The 19,507-nt window shown below is 40.4% G+C and overlaps 1 protein-coding gene across 6 annotated transcripts in view; it reads right to left on the reverse strand.

The window, feature by feature from the left end:
- EBF2 (EBF transcription factor 2) overlaps positions 1–19,507 on the reverse strand; it is a 144,840-nt gene that overhangs the window by 26,795 nt on the left and 98,538 nt on the right. For all 6 annotated transcript variants that reach the window (XM_075724190.1, XM_075724194.1, XM_075724191.1 and 3 more), the window contains one exon: positions 9,620–9,701. In XM_075724190.1, the coding sequence (XP_075580305.1) occupies positions 9,620–9,701 (82 nt within the window). The remainder of the gene's footprint in view (positions 1–9,619; positions 9,702–19,507) is intronic.

The raw sequence follows: 19,507 nt of genomic DNA on the forward strand, positions 1-19,507 counted from the left end.
GTCATACCGTACTCTTTACTTCTCAAGCATTCTTGTCACCAAATGTGTTGCTTTTGTGTGCCAACTGATTTCATCATTGCACATTTGGGTGGAGTGAGGCTCCTATCCAAAGTGAACATTTCCCGCATGACATAGCTGAACCCACTCAGATGCACTTCATTATTTTCCGTTAAACAATGGAAATAAATTTTAATCTCTCACTGGCCAGCACAGAGCACACTATAGCAACAGGGGAATAGACCTGAATTATTCCAGTGTCTGAAATATTTACGACAAGTGTTTAAATTGTAACCAAATGTAAATAAAAAGTATATCATATATATGCAGTTACACTTTACAATATATACATATCTGACCTCACATACACAAGGTACATATGCGATAAACACACACCCACATGCTCACAGTACGAGACCTTTATAATATATGCAGACTTCAAGTATACACGTTCCCTGTTTGAACAGCCATTTGGGTGTGAATGTTGCGCACAATGCAAGAGCCACATTTCAGCAAGAGCTGTGGAGATCCCTGTAGCATGAGTAATAGCAAGAAACAGTCCTCTGTTTAGAAGATAAGTGCTGAGCACCTTCTATTCTCTGAGCCAGGAGGAATGGAAGACGCATTTTTAGACCTCTCTCCATGAGCGGCTCCATTTTTATTCACCTCTCCCATTCATCACGGGAGGGTGAAAGCCACTTGGCATTTCACTGGCTGGGACCTGGGGTAAATAAATACAGCTTTCTCAGGGACAGGACAAAAGGCAAAGTTCAGATCTGGACCAGAACCTTCTCAAAGTTTTGGATCTTATTTGCAGTAATCTCTAAGGTACTGTTGAAATTCAGCAGAGACCTTTGTCGTCTTTGCTACGACACCACTAGCCAACTCATTATCAATGATGTGGAGTAAGAACGTGTGAGATTATGGACATAAAAATTATTGAACTTCTTCACTTTGCTCCAGTCATTCCCTCTTGCCTGATGAAGATGACAATCCAATTGTTTTATACCAAAGATTAAAAACCAACGTTTTATGGATAAAAGGAAGAAGAATGTGCATTCCACTATGGTCTCTAACTCCCAGGGCCTTCCCTTTCACAAGCCAACTGCTTTCCCCCAGTGAGTATTTCCTGGGTCACGAAGGGTGACCCTTTCCATCTGGAATCAATCAGTCAACTCCTGACAACTTCCTGAAACACCTCACTCCATTTCCTGTTCTCTCCCCCTTCTCTCTTTCCCCCTGGTTTGCTTCACTCTTCAAAACTGCAGGCCACAGCAGCTTAATGTTAGAGGGTCAGACACAGTTAGACTCCAAAACACTACACAAGAACACCTTTGACCTTCAAAAATCTTTACATCTTAGCTAAACAAATCAAGGTCAACATTTCTTACCGTTACCTTGTTAACCATTTCTATGCATTTTGGCCAATACACTTCTGAACACATATTGATCAATAACACTTGTTCTCCTAACATCGTAAAACAATCCAGGCCTTTTTTTTTAAAAAAAAACAAAACCCTGTATTTAGTGCCGATGAAAGGTGATGTGCAAACTTCCCTGGAGATTTAAATTCTCCGATTTGTCCGCAGCACTGGCAAATGGTTTTGGTGCGTCTTTCTTTTCCTGATCTGATGGCACTACTCCTTGTGTATGATAATTTGGCCTATTCAGTTGACAGTCTTTTACCTAAAATCAGTAGAGTTAATGCAAAATGTAATCCTAAGGGAATGATCCGAGAACATCAAAATATGTCAGGTAGGCCATGGATTCTGGTAATTGTAGCTAAGGGCCAAATTTGACACAGACAGCATAAACACTAAAGATTTTGTGCCGCCCAACAGCTGGATCAACCCATCACCTCTTAGAGTTTCAGAGGACAACCGATCAAGCAAGAAATAGACACGGCAATGCGTTACTCCATCATTCATCCAAACGTAGGTTCCATCTCTAGGAACAGCGAGGGAGTTACAAGCTTCTAGGGGGTGTTTTTGGCAGTTCTTAAGATTCTCTCTGCAAATCTGCAAGGCTCTTGTTATTAGCTATGAAGCCACAGACACAAAACAATGATTCCCCAGCAGTACTGAAGAAATGCATGTGCTGTATCTCCACATTATTTTCGCTTCCCGGCTGGATTTCTGTAATGTAATCCCTGCTCAAAAACCACAATGAGGGTTCACCTACCATGACATTCAGTCAAACTGTCTTTAGCATGTTAAGCTCAGGTTCTCTGAGCTTCAGTGCCCCTTTTCACTTCCATGCACAGTTCAGTGTTGTATTTCTTTACAAAGCTTCACCTGGGTACTACAATCTTGTACTACAACCTCTCCTCCCCCACCTATACATTATATCAGTATTTCTATATTTTAAAGTATGCTCCTCTTCAAATAGCATATATGCAAGTAAATACACATCATCATATATATAAAAGCTGTTCACTCACAGACACCTATTTAGACATATGGTACAAACATTCCAGGCATACAGGCATTTACTTACATGTAACATATCTCATCACTGTGTAAATGATCTCTCAAAAAATTCCTGTTACCATTCCAAGTGTGGAAAAAATTCTTTATGACATTGTACATCTGGAAACAATATTACATTCCTGATGCACTTTCCCTTATAACTCTCTAGTCACAGCACCATGTTATTTTAACTTTTCAAAAGAATAACTACTATGAGGATTTAAAAAATTATCATCATTATTATGATTTTCCAGCTGGGTGGAAGAAAAGATGTCAGGCCTCATCCTGCTGTCTTCACTTGGACAGGGCTCCCATTGATGTCAATAGGCGTTTTGGTTGAGCGAGTAATACAGGAGTAGATGCTCGAATATAATGTGTTTGCTTCATAGTTGGATTAGGAATAAGATAAACAATGTGAAAAATGCCAGCAGCCTCTCTCTGCTCAAAACTTCCATTGAATTCTTTGGGAAATCCTCCCTGAGACCCTGAGCCTGCTGCAAACTCCAGGCTAACAGAAAAAACTATGCACATGGCCTTCATTTCAGGAATGGGGCCTCCTAAGATTATAGGGGCACGGGGTAGGAGATAATGCCTGCCTCGCTGACATCTAGTCTCCTGCTATTACAGACAACCAAACCATGTAGCTACTTTTATAAAATTGTCTTCAACCTTTGCAAGCTTTTGCCTTTGGTAGCCCTCTTGTTTTAAAGCCTACTTGTCCTGGTGGTTAGGGAATTTGTGGTTTACAGCCTAAACTTATTCCTAGTCAGTTTATATTTAACACTAGTTTTAAAAATACTATTTCCCATACTGATCTACCTTAGGATATTTTTAGACAGCAGTTACATCCCTTCTCAGTGCATGTCACTGAAGTCTTTGAGGCAAGCTCTTGTCCACTCCCCAGTCACCTTAATGAGCCATTCCTGCACCTGTTCCAATTTCATTTTCATTCTCCTTTGAAGATGGTTAAACCAGGATATTTTATTCCAAACAAGAAATCAGTAGGGTACAATCATACAAACGCATCCTTCTTTCTCCTGGCAAAGCTTACCTGAGACACAACAGAATCTCATCTGTGGTTTGTTTTTAATAGATGATACACAACTCTGGTGAGTCACTGTCACAACAGCTATCTGGTCTTCAGATCTCAGCATGTTAAGCTCCTTGAGTGTTTTTTTTTTTTCTTCTGCAGTTGCAGTCAGTCCTTCCCTTGTCCATATAGAATCTAAAATAGCATCACCTTTTGTTGGGTCAGTCACTATCTGACGAAGAAATCTGCCACCCAGTAAGAGCTCTGCTGATACTAGCTGCATTTGTTTCACAATTTATACCTGGGAAATTCATCTCCCATAATGACGTTAGTCCGTGTAGTATTCATCTCTCTAACAACAGTTCAGCGATCTCTATCCATATCCAAATCTGACCACGGGGGGCTCTGGCACACTCTTTCACCATCAGTCTGAGAAGGATTTTGATTTAGCTCAGTTATGTTTTATTCTTGCCATCCCTTTTTGTTTCTTTACAGTCTACAACATTCCTAACTCACAATATTACCCTGCCATTCTTACTCATTTTTCTTTTTCCTGAATGGCACAGATCCTTCAGTGCTTCGTATTAGAAGCTAGCTGGGTGAATTCTCAAACACAGCCAGCTTTGCTCACGTGCCTGATGATTAACTGATCCAACCACTCTGAGGTCAGGAAGGAAGTCTCCCCAGGGATACACCTTGTTATTTTTCCTTTCTCTTTCTCCCTAGAGCACCTAGAGGGGGATACCTGCCAGGAAACATTCCATGTCATGATTTCTGCTGAAAACAGAGGGCAATTGCCGACCTTTCTCTTTTTGTTTCTAAAAAAGCATGTTGGTTCAAAGATGACCATTGTTAGTACTGATGTTCTGTTGCCTTGTACCATTCTCTCGACCGTGGCACTGTAGGATCTGTTTAATCAGTATGTTACTGGATGAAGCAGAATTCCCAATCAACAGGAGTCTAATGCATTAGCACCAGGTCTCAGCTGAAGCATTTTAGCTGAAGTGCCTCATCTTAATTCCACAGAATTATTGTCCCCCATTACACACCGGTCGTTACCATTAAGTATCATTGGGCTTCAATCAAGTTCTCTAGGAGAAGTCCTCATTAAATGGAGGGCATCTTTTTTTTTTTTTTTTTTTTTATTCTGTTCCTGGGAGAATCACTCACTGAGAATACAGCAATGACAGTAATGACAATACCTGTGTAAACTCAGATTTGCAGATTAGCTGAACTCAGACAGTCAGCACTATGGTTTGAATAGGTGGTTTTAGCATGCTTTTTGTTTCAGCTTTCCACTGACAATCTTTATTCAGAAATATTTTAATTGATAAATAACCAATATTTGCTTCAGTTAAATTCACAAGGACATATTACTCAATCTGCATACATATTTGGGCAGCCATCAAGTAACCATGAAAATGCCCATTAGTTCTAGAAAGATTCCCTTTCCCTACTTTAGCCACTGACAGACACTGAAGTAGAGTGATTCACAACTAAACTATGTTACTACTGGCGGAAAATACCCCACTAAAATAATGATCACACATCCTTTAGCTGCTGAGGTATAACATTTTTTTCAACAGTAGAAAACCTTTGTATTTGATTAAAAAAAAAAGAAGAAAGTTAAGAGATTTTCATTGTATCTTTGAAGCTCTACTTAATATCAAAGCAAATTTCAAATAGTTAATGTGATCACAAAGCAGCTGGTGTTGCTCTCCAAACTAAAGAACTATACTAAAAAAAACCTCTTCAGGCATCTGGAGCTGTATTAAGTTTACAATGCAGTGTTAATGTAACCTTTCCACCCCTTTTTCTTCCCACCCTCACCCCCTTTTTTTAAAATGAGTGTGATATAAGTGAAATCTGACATTTCATTTAGTTTAATATCTTGTAACTATACTACAAAATATCTAAATCTTATAACATATCTAGATGTGAGGCTGAGGCCAGGCTCAGAGACTGGATCCCAACGCCCTGGAACTTTGGTTATCAGCCAAACCAAGCCCAAACTGTGTAGCTTCACACCCATCTCTAATCAGAAGCATTAACTTGACACTTTTCCAGACATGAGTAACCATTCTTCCATGCTGGAAGAACTCAATAAGATGCATTGTACAGCACTATTTCCATGTCTCTTATTTATATTTGTGTCTCAACAACAAAGCCTGAGTTTTGGCCTTTCATTCAATTTCCATTAAAGAGCAAAAATGTGTTTTGATGAGACCCTTTCAGTGCCAGGTTTCAGTAGCAATTTAAATGAGAACTTTGATACAGGGATTCGCTCTTCTGTTTTTTTTAATAACCATAAAAAAGAGTATCTTAATGTCTCCTGGAGATCTGACAAGCACTACTCCATTGAAAAGGAATATATTCGGTTCTGCAGAAAACCAGAGGTACAAATCAAAAGATACTCAACTGAGCATTGCTGCAGAAGTCTGCTTGCATAAGGAAAGTTAAATGCGTGGAAATGTTTGAAAGAGGAGGGCCTTAATAACAACAGCTGTACAAATAATTTATTAGGAAAAAACAATAAAGGTTTTAGATGTGGCCCAAGAATAAAACATAATGAATTAAATCATAAAATGAATAAAGTATCCTACTGCACTGTGCTTTTGAACCCTGCTCTTACTTTGCTCACATGTTCCTGTACTGGTAGGAAGAATAACTGTCCTTTCAAACCTAATAAACAATTCTGCACATTAATTACTTTGCCTGATGTGAATGTTAACAATTAAAATGAACGTGTTCACAGTGTGCAACCACACCACTAATATTTGAAGTTATCTTTTTTTCCCCAGTTCTGACTTTAAGGGTGACCGACAGACCATCAGACCATGCTCAACAAGCAGTAGGCAAAGAAGTGTTTGCCCAAATGTAAAAAAAGAAAACCAAAACACAAAACAAACAAACAAACAAAAAACCCCAAAAATCAACCAAAAAAAAAAAGGAGAATCCAAAAGACAGAGACAGTGGAGCATTCAAGAAGACTCTTAACTTCCGTTACGTTCAGGGAAGTCATGCTTCTATCCTTAGAAACAATACCCTTAGAAAACAAGCTATCTTTGCTTATTGCCCTTCAAGTTCATCATGGCTAATTTCCTTTGGAACACAGAGCTTTTTTACTCCCAATGTGTAAAATTTTACAATTGAACTACTTTTCCTATCTCTTTTTTATACATACTGACCTCTGTAGCCCAGAACAAAGCTCATCGACCGATGCGTCCAGTTTTGAACAAGCCTGAATGAAGATCTTGCTTTCACTCAAAACCTCAAGCATTTTGCAATCTGTCTCAAAGGGTTCATTTTTGTAATGCTGAAACAAAGTCTTGTCAACATTTTTGGTTTTGACAAAAAGTAAGCTAAACCTAGCGGTTTCGCCTGACCTTGATTAATTTGGGGGTTTGAACTTAAATCTCACAGTGAAACTCAAAGGCTATGAACTCACATGGACTGAAAGTGCAACAGGAGTTTAAGTAAGCCCTGCAAAACAGAACCAGAGAGTTTCACTTGGCTCTATTTTTCCGGCTTGGCATGTTGTAAGGCAGAAAACCCAGATGAAGAGTCTGTCCCAGCTCATTTTCTTCTCCACTAAACTGCTGATTTTGGTACAAAGATCAAAAGCAAGGCCATACTTTCTCATGTACAAGACACACGCCAGGTGGATGGGCTGAAGGAGCGAAGGCATTCCACCAGTAACCATGGGGGTGCTGTAAGACTCATTTCGGTTTCCCTGTTGAACGTTTCACTGGAAATTTGAAGCTGCTTAGGCTCCGTAACATCGCCATTTTGCACGCGGAGATACAGAGGTGAAACAAAGAATAAGGCCGATACCAGAGATAGATTCCTGCCCAAAACAATCAGATCCAAAATCCTCCTGCAGTTCAGCACCTGATGGAAGTCCAGGGTTTTAGTTTCGCTCGCCATAGTGAGGGGGCAGCTAGCATGAGACTGAAACCAGATCTGAATTTCTTCAGTGTTCAGGTGTGTTTGGATCCAGAGTTTGTATTTTGGCTGTTACAACCAATATTATTTGTAATATGGCAGTGCCTAAAATCCCCAGGTGCTAATCAGGATACCCTTGTGCAAGATTTTTTACAAACTCATAACAAAACAAACAAAAAAATGAGACTGTATTTATGCTTCATCACATTCCACAATCAGCTATTCTAGCTGGCTCTAAGAGCCGACAAGATCTGTTTACATGCTATAAATTGAGTTTTCTTTTACACTCAGATTTTTTTTGCATTCTTGGCAGATGATATCTAATTGCTGGTTTTTTTCTTTACGGAAATTGCCACTTGAAAAAAAAAAAAAATCAGTATAAATTTCCTAACAATGAGCACCTCTTTTGTCTCATATCTTGTCATCTCTAAAAACACAGAATGAAGAAGTCACTGCAGTCTCTTTAAACCACTAGTGAAAAAAATTAAGTTGGTCATGAATTTTTCTTTAAGTTTATTTCCGCTCAAAACAAAAAATTAATAACTTACATTCTTTGCCTACATTTCTTTAACATTGTTTGAGCTTTCAGAAGCTTTCATTTTGCAGTATTTCTCTTAAAAGTTGAGGGTTTTTTTCTTAATAAAAATATACCTCCTGAGAATTTTTTATTGCTAGTAAAAGTAAAAAAAGAATCACTTGTCTGTGAAAACATGTTTTGGTGGAAAGTTTTAAACAACTCTGTAAACTCCTGTGGAGTTTTAACTTCATTTATAAATGAGGAAACTGATCCAAGTGCCCAAGCAATGGAATGTGAATTGCCAAACCTAAGGATGTCACCTTCCCACTGCAAGTCTTTGGGGTCTACAAGAAAATCACACATCCCCCAGCAGGCTAAAATCCTCTTTGTACCATGGCTGCGACACAGCGAAGGTACAGTCGTAATGGTAAGAAGCAGCGGCAGCATTTGCAAGTATTTTCACTTTTCACTGCTAGGTCTGAAAGGCTCCGGCCGGCAAAGCGCGCACGCGCTTTCTCCAATGCCTCCCTCGATCAAGACCACAAAGTTTTACCAAGGTGAGCAACCCCCTTTGGAGAGGCGGAAATACATACCAAAAGAAATGAAAACTGGCCATCAAAGGTCACCCAGCAAGCCGGCGGTACGGTCCAACCCTCGGCCTCGCCATCCCGGACCCCTCCCGCCGGACCCTCGGCCTCGCCATCCCGGACCCCTCCCGCCGGACCCTCGGCCTCGCCATCCCGGACCCCTCCTGCCGGACCCTCGGCCTCGCCATCCCGGACCCCTCCTGCCGGACCATGCTGCCTGCCCCCATGGCACCGGAGTCAGCCCCGGCACCGCTTCCCTGCGGCGTTCTCTGCCACGCCGCCTCGCGCACCGCACGGAGACCTGACCGTGCACCTGGGACGCAAAAGGCCTGAGCGCGCCATTCGCCACATTTGTGAGGGCTAAGTTACCGGTAAAATACTTATTTCTTAAACATAGCTGCTTAAACGGTTCTGGTATGAAAGATGGGGGACTGTGTCTGCCTTGCTCTTCACCAGTGACACACTCCACCTCCTTCTGCGTTTTTATTAGCTGGTACTCAATACATCAGCGGCAGCGATGATGAAACCAGTGGCAGATTTCGCTGCAAAGCAGCTGGGTCATTGTCCCATGGGCCTTGTTGCTTTGCTGCGTGAGATCTTAAAGTGACCATCACTATTTTGGCTGCTTCTTTTTTTAAAGAAGCTGAAAGGGAGGGCATGAGAGAGTTAAAAGGCAAAAGAGATGGAAAGAGACAGGGAGTGGAGGGGAATGAGGAGACTGCTTGTGTACCATGTACAGAGCTACTTTGAAAAATTCGGAGGCATCTAAGTATCACAAACACGATCCCTGCTGTGGGCAGCTGTATGTGCGAGTGCTTTGCCCGAGGGTGTCAAATCAAATATCCACTGCTGGTTGGTACAGTACATCACTTCCCCTTGGGGATTCAGAGTGGAAAAAGAGGAAAAAGGGGGGAAAAAAAAAGGTTTAAACACAACAAATGGAGAAAAACTTTAACAATATCTGATACGGCTTATCATATACTGTCATCATATTTATTATGAACAATGTAGGAGAGGGGAGAGGGAAAAGAAGAAAAAAAGCAGGCAGGTTAATGCTGAGCCTTATAAGACTTACCTGGAACCGTCTCATGTCTCTTGGGTTTCCTGCTGTTTTCAAACAATTCTGATTGCACTTGAGAAAAAATTTTAAGAAGAATCTGGAAAGATAAAGAACCATGTCACTTCTATTAGAATCATCATCACAGAATCATCATAGAACCATAACAAAACGTGTTGCTACATTCTGTTTTAAAGTACACATCTTAGTGATTTACATGACAGTGTAGCAGTAGACCAGGACTGCAGGACTGCAAGACTTACCAGAACAGAAACAGAACAAACAAAACCAAGCCATAACAAACAGAAGTTTAAAAAAAAAAAAAAAAAATCAGGTAAAGTACAGCCAACGTGACTGTAAGCCATGGAGCTGGGCTGCTGGCTGGTGTAAGTGAACTGATCCACTCCGATTTGTGCCAGTTTCCTCACTGCATGTTTGACCACACAATTTTAGTCTCTTTCTTTATCTCTCCCTTGCATACAAGGTCTTTCTTTTGCTGTCTGAATGGATTTTCCGTGAAACAATATAGAAGGATAATGTTATTGTAAAAACTACAAAAACCAACAGGGCAACTCTGAGACAGATAAGCCTTGAAACTACTTAAGCTGTATTAAAAAACATAGAAACAAATACAGCTCCCAGAAGAAGCTGATGAGATTTCATCATGACGATGTTTTTAGTTATTAAGATTTCAGTAACTAAAGCAGAGAAGCAGAACTGCCAAGAGTCCAGATTATAATCCTACATAGATTTTGAGAGGATGACAAAAACACAACCTGAAGTAATACATGACAGCTCACGCCGTCCAAGCAGATAAACCTATTAACACTGTACAAAGTTCTCGTGCCAATTATTTTTGCCCTGTCACATATGCCTATCTTTATGTGTTATTATTCTGTAGAGTTTAGCTTGTCATGTACACAAGTTGAATCTTCAGCATGCTCCATCGGCTTACACAGCGCTAGGCAGTAGAGCATACAGATTTCACAGTTTAGAAATACTAGGCAGGCGGTTTTCTATAAGCTTTGCCACAAAATTTTGTGGCAAATCCAGGGAGGAGAGGATTCATCCTTTGTTATTCGATTCATCTGTTTGAATTTGTGAATTTCAGAGGTCAAGAAACTATACGAAAAATCATAGTTGTTGGATTAAAAACGAAACAAGCTTGCATTCAAAATTCAGACATAACAGGCAAGAAATTTTTTGGCATCCCCATCGCAAGTGAAAATATTTTCTGTGATTCTTTTCATTTCCATTTGTCGGACAAAATGGGTTTTACCACAACAATTAAAATTAAAAAACCCAGAGACTTTAAGATAGATTTAGAAGGAAAAAGACTTGGATATAAGAAAAAATAAATAGTTGAAGAATTGATTTAGAATACAAAGAACAATTTATTTATTTATTTCTCTTGCTGAGTGCTTTCCTTAAAAAAAAAAAATCTGCTTTTGCAGTAAGTTAAAGTCCCAGGTGAGCCAGGCCTATTTCCCTTTCTGTTACTATGACAACGATTTTTTACCGCAGTCCCTAAGTCCCTTCAGAACTCACACATTCATGCCTTGAATTAGAACTTTAAAGGAGAAAGATGTATATTTCCTAGGGTTTACCAACAACAACAACCAAAAGAGTCCTAACAAAAGACAATAAAGCAGGAATCCACTCTCCCTTGTTATTGCCACTTTCTTTGTACCACTTACATCGTGGTATTTCTCCTCCGTCTGCCCCAAATGTACAAAGAAATATCGAAGGATCTGATCCATTTATACGTTGCTTGAGCAAACAAAACCCTTCGAAAACCTCACGACAATTGAACCCACAAAAAAGACCCAGATAACGTCATATAAAGCGACTGGCACAAAATACGTCCTTCCAGTGAGCTCTTTAAATGCAAATGTTCCTTTTTTCCTTAAATCTCACAAACATTTTAAAAACATCTAAAATATTTATTTTCTCTGTGCGTGCATTTTGCGGACTGTTATTTTTACCGCTCCTTCTCATTTACGGCTTAAAGGGCTCGCTGATTCTTCCTGTGGCACGGATGAGGGTGCCAGTGCAGCGTCCTGCCGCCGGCTCTCCACGCCGGCATTCGGGTTCAGCGGGAGAGACGGGGCGGTGCTCGGCTGTCAGAGGGCAACTTCTGCGAACAGAGCCCTGGTCACCTCCTTGCGTTCTGAACTAAAAATCCTGCAGGACTTCACACCTCGGGAGCAGCACCGAGTGAATATATTCTATCCAATAAGTCTTATTGACTCCTCGTGCTAAAACCTGTGACCCCTTGTATTTGAATGATTCGGTAAGCAAGATTTTATCTGTAAGAATGTTTTCAGAAGGAAAAATGCTATGCATGCCAGCACACTCAAAGATTCACAGGAGAATTTGAGCCAGAAATGTTACTCACAAACACTCCTTTTTATCCTGCCCTCTTCTTATGGATATAAAAAAATATTTGCAGACACATAAACTGCTTATGTTACTGAGATCTATCTACGGAAGGAAAAACTGCAGAGCATACCCAAACTATATAATGAAAGCAAGGCAAGTAACTTTTACATGAAAATCAATGAGCCGGTGGCTAACATTGTTTTGGAGAACTGCAAACAAAAATCGACAAGAAGTTGTTACTTTTAAGGAAAAATAAAAGATCAAATTTATCAGGAAAATGTCCACTTTCCTTTTTAATTTTTTTAAATGCTTGCATCCCTATTCATCTCCATGAGAAAAAGGCTCAACAGGAACTAAAGAACGAAGAAAATCAGAGCAAAGAAAGGTGTCTGTAAGAGAACTCGCCGTGTCAGCTGAACTGACTTTGGGAAGAGCTAAGATACTGCAGTAATGCGTGTTACAGAAACACCTAAAAGGCAGGTACAAACAGGTAAAAATTCTAAATGTATGTTTAACAGCATCCGTGACTGAACTCTGCAACATTGCATGGAAATCTATATTTTCTGCTAAACAACTCCAGAAAATTGGGTTCAGATCCCCAGCAAACATAAATCAGCAGCGTATGTGAAAATTAACTTGGATTTCAATTAGATCTGCGCTGATTCATACCAACAGATGTATTGTCTATTGAAAATACACAGAAAACAAAACTCTCCTTTCTCTCTGAGCCGTCTGAGCCTCTACAAGAGGCAGAGCATTCTCAGCCCTCGCCGACTGCTTTGCAGTAAAGAGCGTTCAGCATGCAAACGCACCGAGCTTCGCCCGGACGTCTGACCAAGAGCAGTTCTGGGAGTCCCACCGGAGACAACCTAAAGGTGCCTGACTTTCTGGAATTGCTGAGTGCCAGGGCTGCTGAAACCTGTGCACCTTTAAGATATCACAAATTGGGCAGCGGTAATTCCTCATCTCACTTCTGAAAGTGCTGGCCTTGGGGTTTAGTGCTTAAGCACTGTGGCAGCATTCATACACACTGCCTGTGCTAAGACGTTTGTAGTTTCTTTGGAGCTCACTGGATATGCTGCACTAAGACAGTTTTCCCTCCCGTCACCCCAGATTTACATTTGGTTTTATTTAGATGCACAACTGAGAATTTTTATCTTTCCTCTAGTTGACCCACGTCTCTCTTTTTCTCCTTTCAGAGTTTCTCCAGTCAAATTTTAGCTGCAACTGGGCGTCTGCATGAAGTATTTGGTAGGTTGTTACATATACATATATGTTTTAAGTGGTTGCATCTGGGAAAGGCATTAATATTTATTGCAGCATTAGAATAAAAATGACTTGGGGGGAGCAAAGAGGATGGAAGGTTTAGCACTAAATGAAGCTGATTTAGGGGTAACAGGAGAATTGCAGAAAGGCTTTATTAATTTTTTTAAATGAGAACCTTTAGCCAGTTTTTGGCTTTACCCTATACATACATCAAAAAATAAAAAAACAGAACTTAAAAAAATTAGCTCATTTTCATGTTTCTGAGCTGGCCTTTGCTCCTTCCTAAGGATGGCATTAGCTATGAGTTTAGCAGATAACTGATTCCAGCCAAGCAGAGAGCACGGCCCAGTCATCTCATAGATCAACATCTAAGGGCGCTGGGGGAAAACCTAAATACTTTTGAATGACTACCACTAAAAATTCTGGCAGTGCTATAGAAAACCTGACTAACTTAATGCATAGACATAAAATTAATTAAGATATATCTACAGACTTATCATTTTTTCCCTATTGTCTCTCTTGTATAGTCGAGCTTTCTATCTACAGGCTAATACACTTGCAGAGGTCTCCAAAACACCACTTTAAACATAACTCCTTCTTTTCGGATTTAGAGGGAGCTATTTTAAAAGTTACTGCTCCTCCTACTGGGAGTTACCATCGTGCTGAGGAGTTAAGTTGATGAATCATTTAAGTGCCCCTATTTCACTTCACTACAAAGACAGCTGTGTTATCTCAACCACTTTTTCCGCAATACTATGAGCAATCCTATCTGACTTTGTGGGAAAGCAGAGCGGGAGCGCTCATACAATCCATAACACAGCTGAGAGGCGGCAGAACAAGTCCCCCTGCAGAGGGCTGTCAATGGACAGGGAGAAAGGGTAAGGGCAAAGTAGGTAAGGTCTTGCCTCTCAAGCTCTTTCCAAAGCAATTGCTGATCCATGCTCCCACCTTGTCTATGTATGCCTATATTATTAGGTTCTGTACCTACCTGCGGCAACTTAAAAACGTGGCTAGAACTAGAAAGCATGTTCCACACCTTTGAGAATGTTTATCCTCCATCTCGGATGACTGAGAAGAACCTTAATCAAATCCTGTTGGAGTCAAAAAAAAAAAAAAAATTTTCTTTCTTGTGACTTCAACAGGACTAGACAGAAGCCCTAAAGAGCAGTCCCACATGCAACAGAAGGTGTAGTTTAAAAAAAAAAAAAAAAATCCATTAATGTTTTTTTTAAAACCCTGCCACAAGACCGGGGACTGATTAGTCTCACCACATGGAACCACAGAAATAGATAATATGCTTTGCGCTTTTATAGCGCCATTCTATGGGACTTAAACTTCAATTAATTCTGCCTCACAAAACCCCTCTGCAGCAGGTGGTGTAACTCACCATTTTACAGGCAAAGATGCCAGGGCCTGGAAACTGGGAGGGAGTTGCTCCCCATCACATCGCAGGACTGCCGCAGAGCTGGGACTAGGGCTCAGAGCTCCTGACTCCTGGCTCTACATCTTAACTAACCTTCCCATCCACCTTTTGTACTTTCTTAAAATACAGGTACAGAATCAAGAGATATAACATTTTTTTGATCTTATGAGCAGCCTCTGGATACACTTCAAAAATATCCCTTGTAAAGCAAATACTGAGATGATCCTGTCTTGTTTGGGTTACTGTGGAATCTGGATTCATGGCCTCAGTCATTTTTTGGTATGAGAACATGCCTACCATCTAGTATGATCATGTGTATCAGCAAATCCTATGATGCTACAATCTAAGGGGAATATAAAGATATGGTGGCACTCTGCTTAAACAATTAAAGTGGTTCCAAAAAGTCACAAAGTGAACGAAGAAAAAACTAGAAGCTGTTATGAATATCTTTGCTCCAGTTAAACAATATTAAGATTAAATATACTATGAACAGAAAAACTATCATTACAGTGAGGGCCTGACTCCAGCTCCATCAAAGCTAGGAAATTCTGAGATCAAGGTCTCCCATCCTGCGCTCGGCTCACCCATGTGTGTCTTGGCATTGCAAACTCTGAGATAAGTGTGACAAGTAACCCTACCCGATGCCACAACACAACAAAGTAGAAGGCTTTACTTGAAATTTCTTCCTTTCAAAGGGACTAGGTCAGATTTTGCTCATACATTTGAAGGTCAGTATTTAAAATCAATTAATTGCATTTATTTGATGTCATCATCTAGATTTTAATGAATATCACAGTAGAAGACTTCTTTATAATCTGAATATTTATCTCTGGAGTAATTTTGTTCTATTATGTCAGTGTGCATTATTAGGGAGCCGATGAGACAAATTCTTACTCTTTTCCACCAGTTATAGTCAATGTGGGATCAGGCGTTGCACAAAGGCATTCTAAATGAACATACACCTTATAGTGCGTGAGAAATGAGTGAGGTTATTACAATAATCCAGAGTATTTATATGATACTCCACAAACAGCAGCTAATTAATCTTCACAAAACTCCTGTGCATAAAGTGTGAACCCAGTTTAACAAATGTGAAAACCAACATATGTAGGTCAAAAGACTTTCCTGAGTTTGTCAGAGATTTACTGTGAGAGAAGGGAGCAGGAGTCGGTTGATACGAGGTCCCAAGCGTAGGCCAGGAGAAGAGGAGTTGGCTGTTCATTTGTCACTTGTTTTTTAATAGAAAGACTCCAGTTGCACCAAAAAATGCACATGGACATTATGCCTGCTACCCCTGTCCCCGAAATGTCCTCATTTCCTGATGGGAAAAATGAGAAACACTTCTCTACTCTCTTGCCTCAATTCAAAGCAATTTCTTCAGTTATGGGGCCACCAACCTAGTTAGACTGTTCTCCAGCTCCACACTTCGGTGTGCAGAGGACAACCAGACTATGCAAGAGAATTCCTCAGCCTTGCGTGAGAGATGATAGGTGTATGCAAACCTAAGGGAGACGGAGTACGCGATCCTTTGAGGTCCCTTCCTCATAAATTTCTACGATTCTTATTTTTACGCTTCCATGTATACTTTCTGCCACATACAGGCCCCTACATTGCCATTACATCTTTCTCCTCATCTCACCTCTCTGGCTGTCTCTCAGTGTCTAGGTACTGATCCTGACCCCTTTCTGCAGGAACTTTTTCCTGTGCTCTACATTTCTTTTCCAGCTTTGAATGCTTGCCAAAGTAAAGTCCGCTTCTGCAGAGGTCTAAAGAGTACGGTTCAGGAGTAACTGCACTGATGTTAGCAGAGTTGTAATGGCAGAAGTGAAGCTGGCTTCAAGATGTGAGTCTTTTGTGTATTATTAAATCAAGGTGGTTTGGACTAAAATCTACAAGACACAAAGATCCTTTGCACTGAGGAAAGTCTAGATCAGAAGTTTTCTGTTTAGGCCCATCTTTATTATTAAATTAATATTTAATCAATCAATAACAGCATGCTCATTCCAAGATGCTCGCAATGCAAAGCATATGAAGACATGCAGATCAGATAAGTGTAATAGAGAACAGGTGGAATTAGTGCTTTTATTTTAAAAAAGGAGAAAAGCTCAAAAAGGACTTCAAAATGCCACAAGGCATCGTATCCCTCAAATAAATTGGAAACATCAGATAATTTTAAGTATCAAAACTATTCCATTTTCCAAGGCTAACAGTCCAATGTCATTTACCAATGTCTAGCGTTTAACATCCTGCTTTCTTTCTCCCACACTTAGTCAATCACTCCAATTTAGATTTTAAGTTTAACGTTTACATTTTGATGCTTTTGACCGTTATTTAGAGCCTCTTTTTCTGTGCCTAGTATTCAGACCTGAAAAGCCATCTGGAAACACCCTGGGAAGGCAGAAGACTATTACTAGTATCTGATTTGTACAGTCTCCGGCCCCTTGCAACACTGAGCTCAGAAAAGCTAACGCTAGAGACGGATGCGAAAATGGAACAAAAAAAGGTTAGCGGTTCAGCTAAAGTGGGCCAACGGATCAGGCTACCTTAAAAGTCAATCTTAAAATTCCAGGATGGCAGCACCCATCTTAAAACTGCTTCTAATTATGATCTGTTTGTCGTGCCAAGAGGTCCTAATCACACTTGGATAAGTAAGCACTCTATGCAATGTATTAAAGAAGATACAGGATGAGAATGCTGGTATCCTGTTATTTCAGACGGATCAAGAAAGAACACTGCACCCTGACTCCACAGCAACGGTTGGACTTGACTTCATGTTGACTCCCAGTCTTACACCTTAACTAAAGAACAATTCCTCCTCAAGTATCCCGTCTCTCTGCAGCCTAGAACATCATATTTCCCTCTGCCCTATACCTAGTGCCTTTTTTTTTTTAAGAGCTTAGTTTCCAAACTAATAGTAACTGAATGTAAACCTACAATATGTCATCCAAACCCAAAACATGTCAGTAAACTTGATGTTTATATTCCATACATTTTCCACCTTCTGCACAATTTTCATCTCTAAAGTAGCTTCTGTTCCACTCTTTCTGAGCAGCAGCATGCACACACATCCACTACTGCAATTCACACTCATTTAGTAAATGCTTATTCTGTCTTGCAAAGTGATCCCATTTTCAAGAAACAAGGACTGGGAGAGAGTGCACTGCTGGTTATACAGACAGTCATTTCTCGGTGCTGAATGTAGTTATTTGGCATGGCCACATTTGCTAGGAAAAAAAAAAATCTCCAAGGAAAACCTCCTTGTTTGTGCACTCTGATGAAAACCTGACACCATTAATGAAAATAATAATTGAACTCTATGGGTTCGAATTGAAAATGAAACACAACACTAACAGCGTATTTGTAATTGCAGTTGTTCTCCAAAAAGTCTTTGGAGGACTCTCTGCAATCTGAGCAGTTTCCCTTTCCCTGTGGGTTTTCCTCCTTCCTCCCACACCAAAACTTTCCAGTAACTTACAAGACAATGGCTAAAAGCTTATTTATACTGTAAGATCCATATTATTCATGCCATTTGGCACACGACCAAATGCCATAGCATAATCAAAAGTCAATAGGCAGGGAGGTAATAGAGTAGAGGATTGGGCTGACGGGCTGTTGAAAGGGACGTTGAGATAATATTCCCTGGTTTATTACAGTATCTGTGGGCTCCAACTGTGCAAAGCATTGCACGGTCACGTTGTGAAATTGTTATTGGAGAAAAGATACACAAAGGACAGGAGGAAAGAAAGGCTTTTATACTCATTTCACTGATGGGGAAGTCAAGGCACCTAGAAATTAAGTGACTTACTCCATAGAATAGATCAAGTTGCTCTTCCAGCCAAGAACCACATACCGTTCCTGCAAGTCCATGTTTGTGATTTTACTGGTTCTTTTTAATAGCAACAAAAATTTCATAAAGCTCACTGCCTCAGAACAGAACACCCAGCAGGATTTGTAAAACATGGCCAAATTCTTCATTACACTTATGTCAGCCTCAGCAGCACACACATGGTTTGGTGCTGGACTGTATCACACAAACACAGGCCTGACGGTGCTCCGCAGTACTGGTGATGTCTCTTCGTTCTTTGGTATCACTTTCTCCTTACAGCTCTACACGGGTGCAAATTTAACTCAAGTTCTACTTTGCAAACCCTAAGGACCCCAGAAAAGGCTTACATAGGTGTTAAATGATCCCCACTCATTTTTTTCCATGCTCAGAGAAACCTGTGATTCCTTTATCTTTTGACTCTTCTATCCTCTTAGCCCATTGCTCTCAAAAAATGTCTGTCTATTGAGCCATGCTAGGCTGAACAGTGATCACCAATTACACCGATAGCCTTTTTGCTGCTGATGGGTCTGCTGGTTTTTACTATTGCTGCCAGATGGCAGAGGCCAGCACATAAAAACTCTCTATCCTGTAGTTAATTCAGAACTTGGTAATAACTTTCCAGTGACTCCAAGAGATGAGAAAGTTGCGCTGCTGCGAACACTAGAGACAGACCCAAGGTTAGGCACCTATTTTACACCTGCCAGAGTGGATATCACTCAGCTGAAATCTCTCACTCATTTACGAAGGCAAGAGTATTGCCTGTCCCTAAACTGTTTTTGTCTAGAATAAACATGCATGCATTTGCTGAAGAGGCAAATTTACATCCCAGCAACTTGGGTCCAGACACATTTTGCCTCCTCCCTTTTCTGAGGTCTATTCAGTTGGTAGGTTTGCACCTATTGTACTTCTGGGTCTAGTCACAGATGACCTTGAATCTGAACATTGGTGTAACATTATATTCCTATGACAGATTTATAGATTGGCAGATAGGGGTGCATTCAGCGCATTC

Source organism: Pelecanus crispus, chromosome 21 (assembly GCF_030463565.1).
Source record: "Pelecanus crispus isolate bPelCri1 chromosome 21, bPelCri1.pri, whole genome shotgun sequence".
Lineage (NCBI taxonomy): Eukaryota > Metazoa > Chordata > Aves > Pelecaniformes > Pelecanidae > Pelecanus > Pelecanus crispus.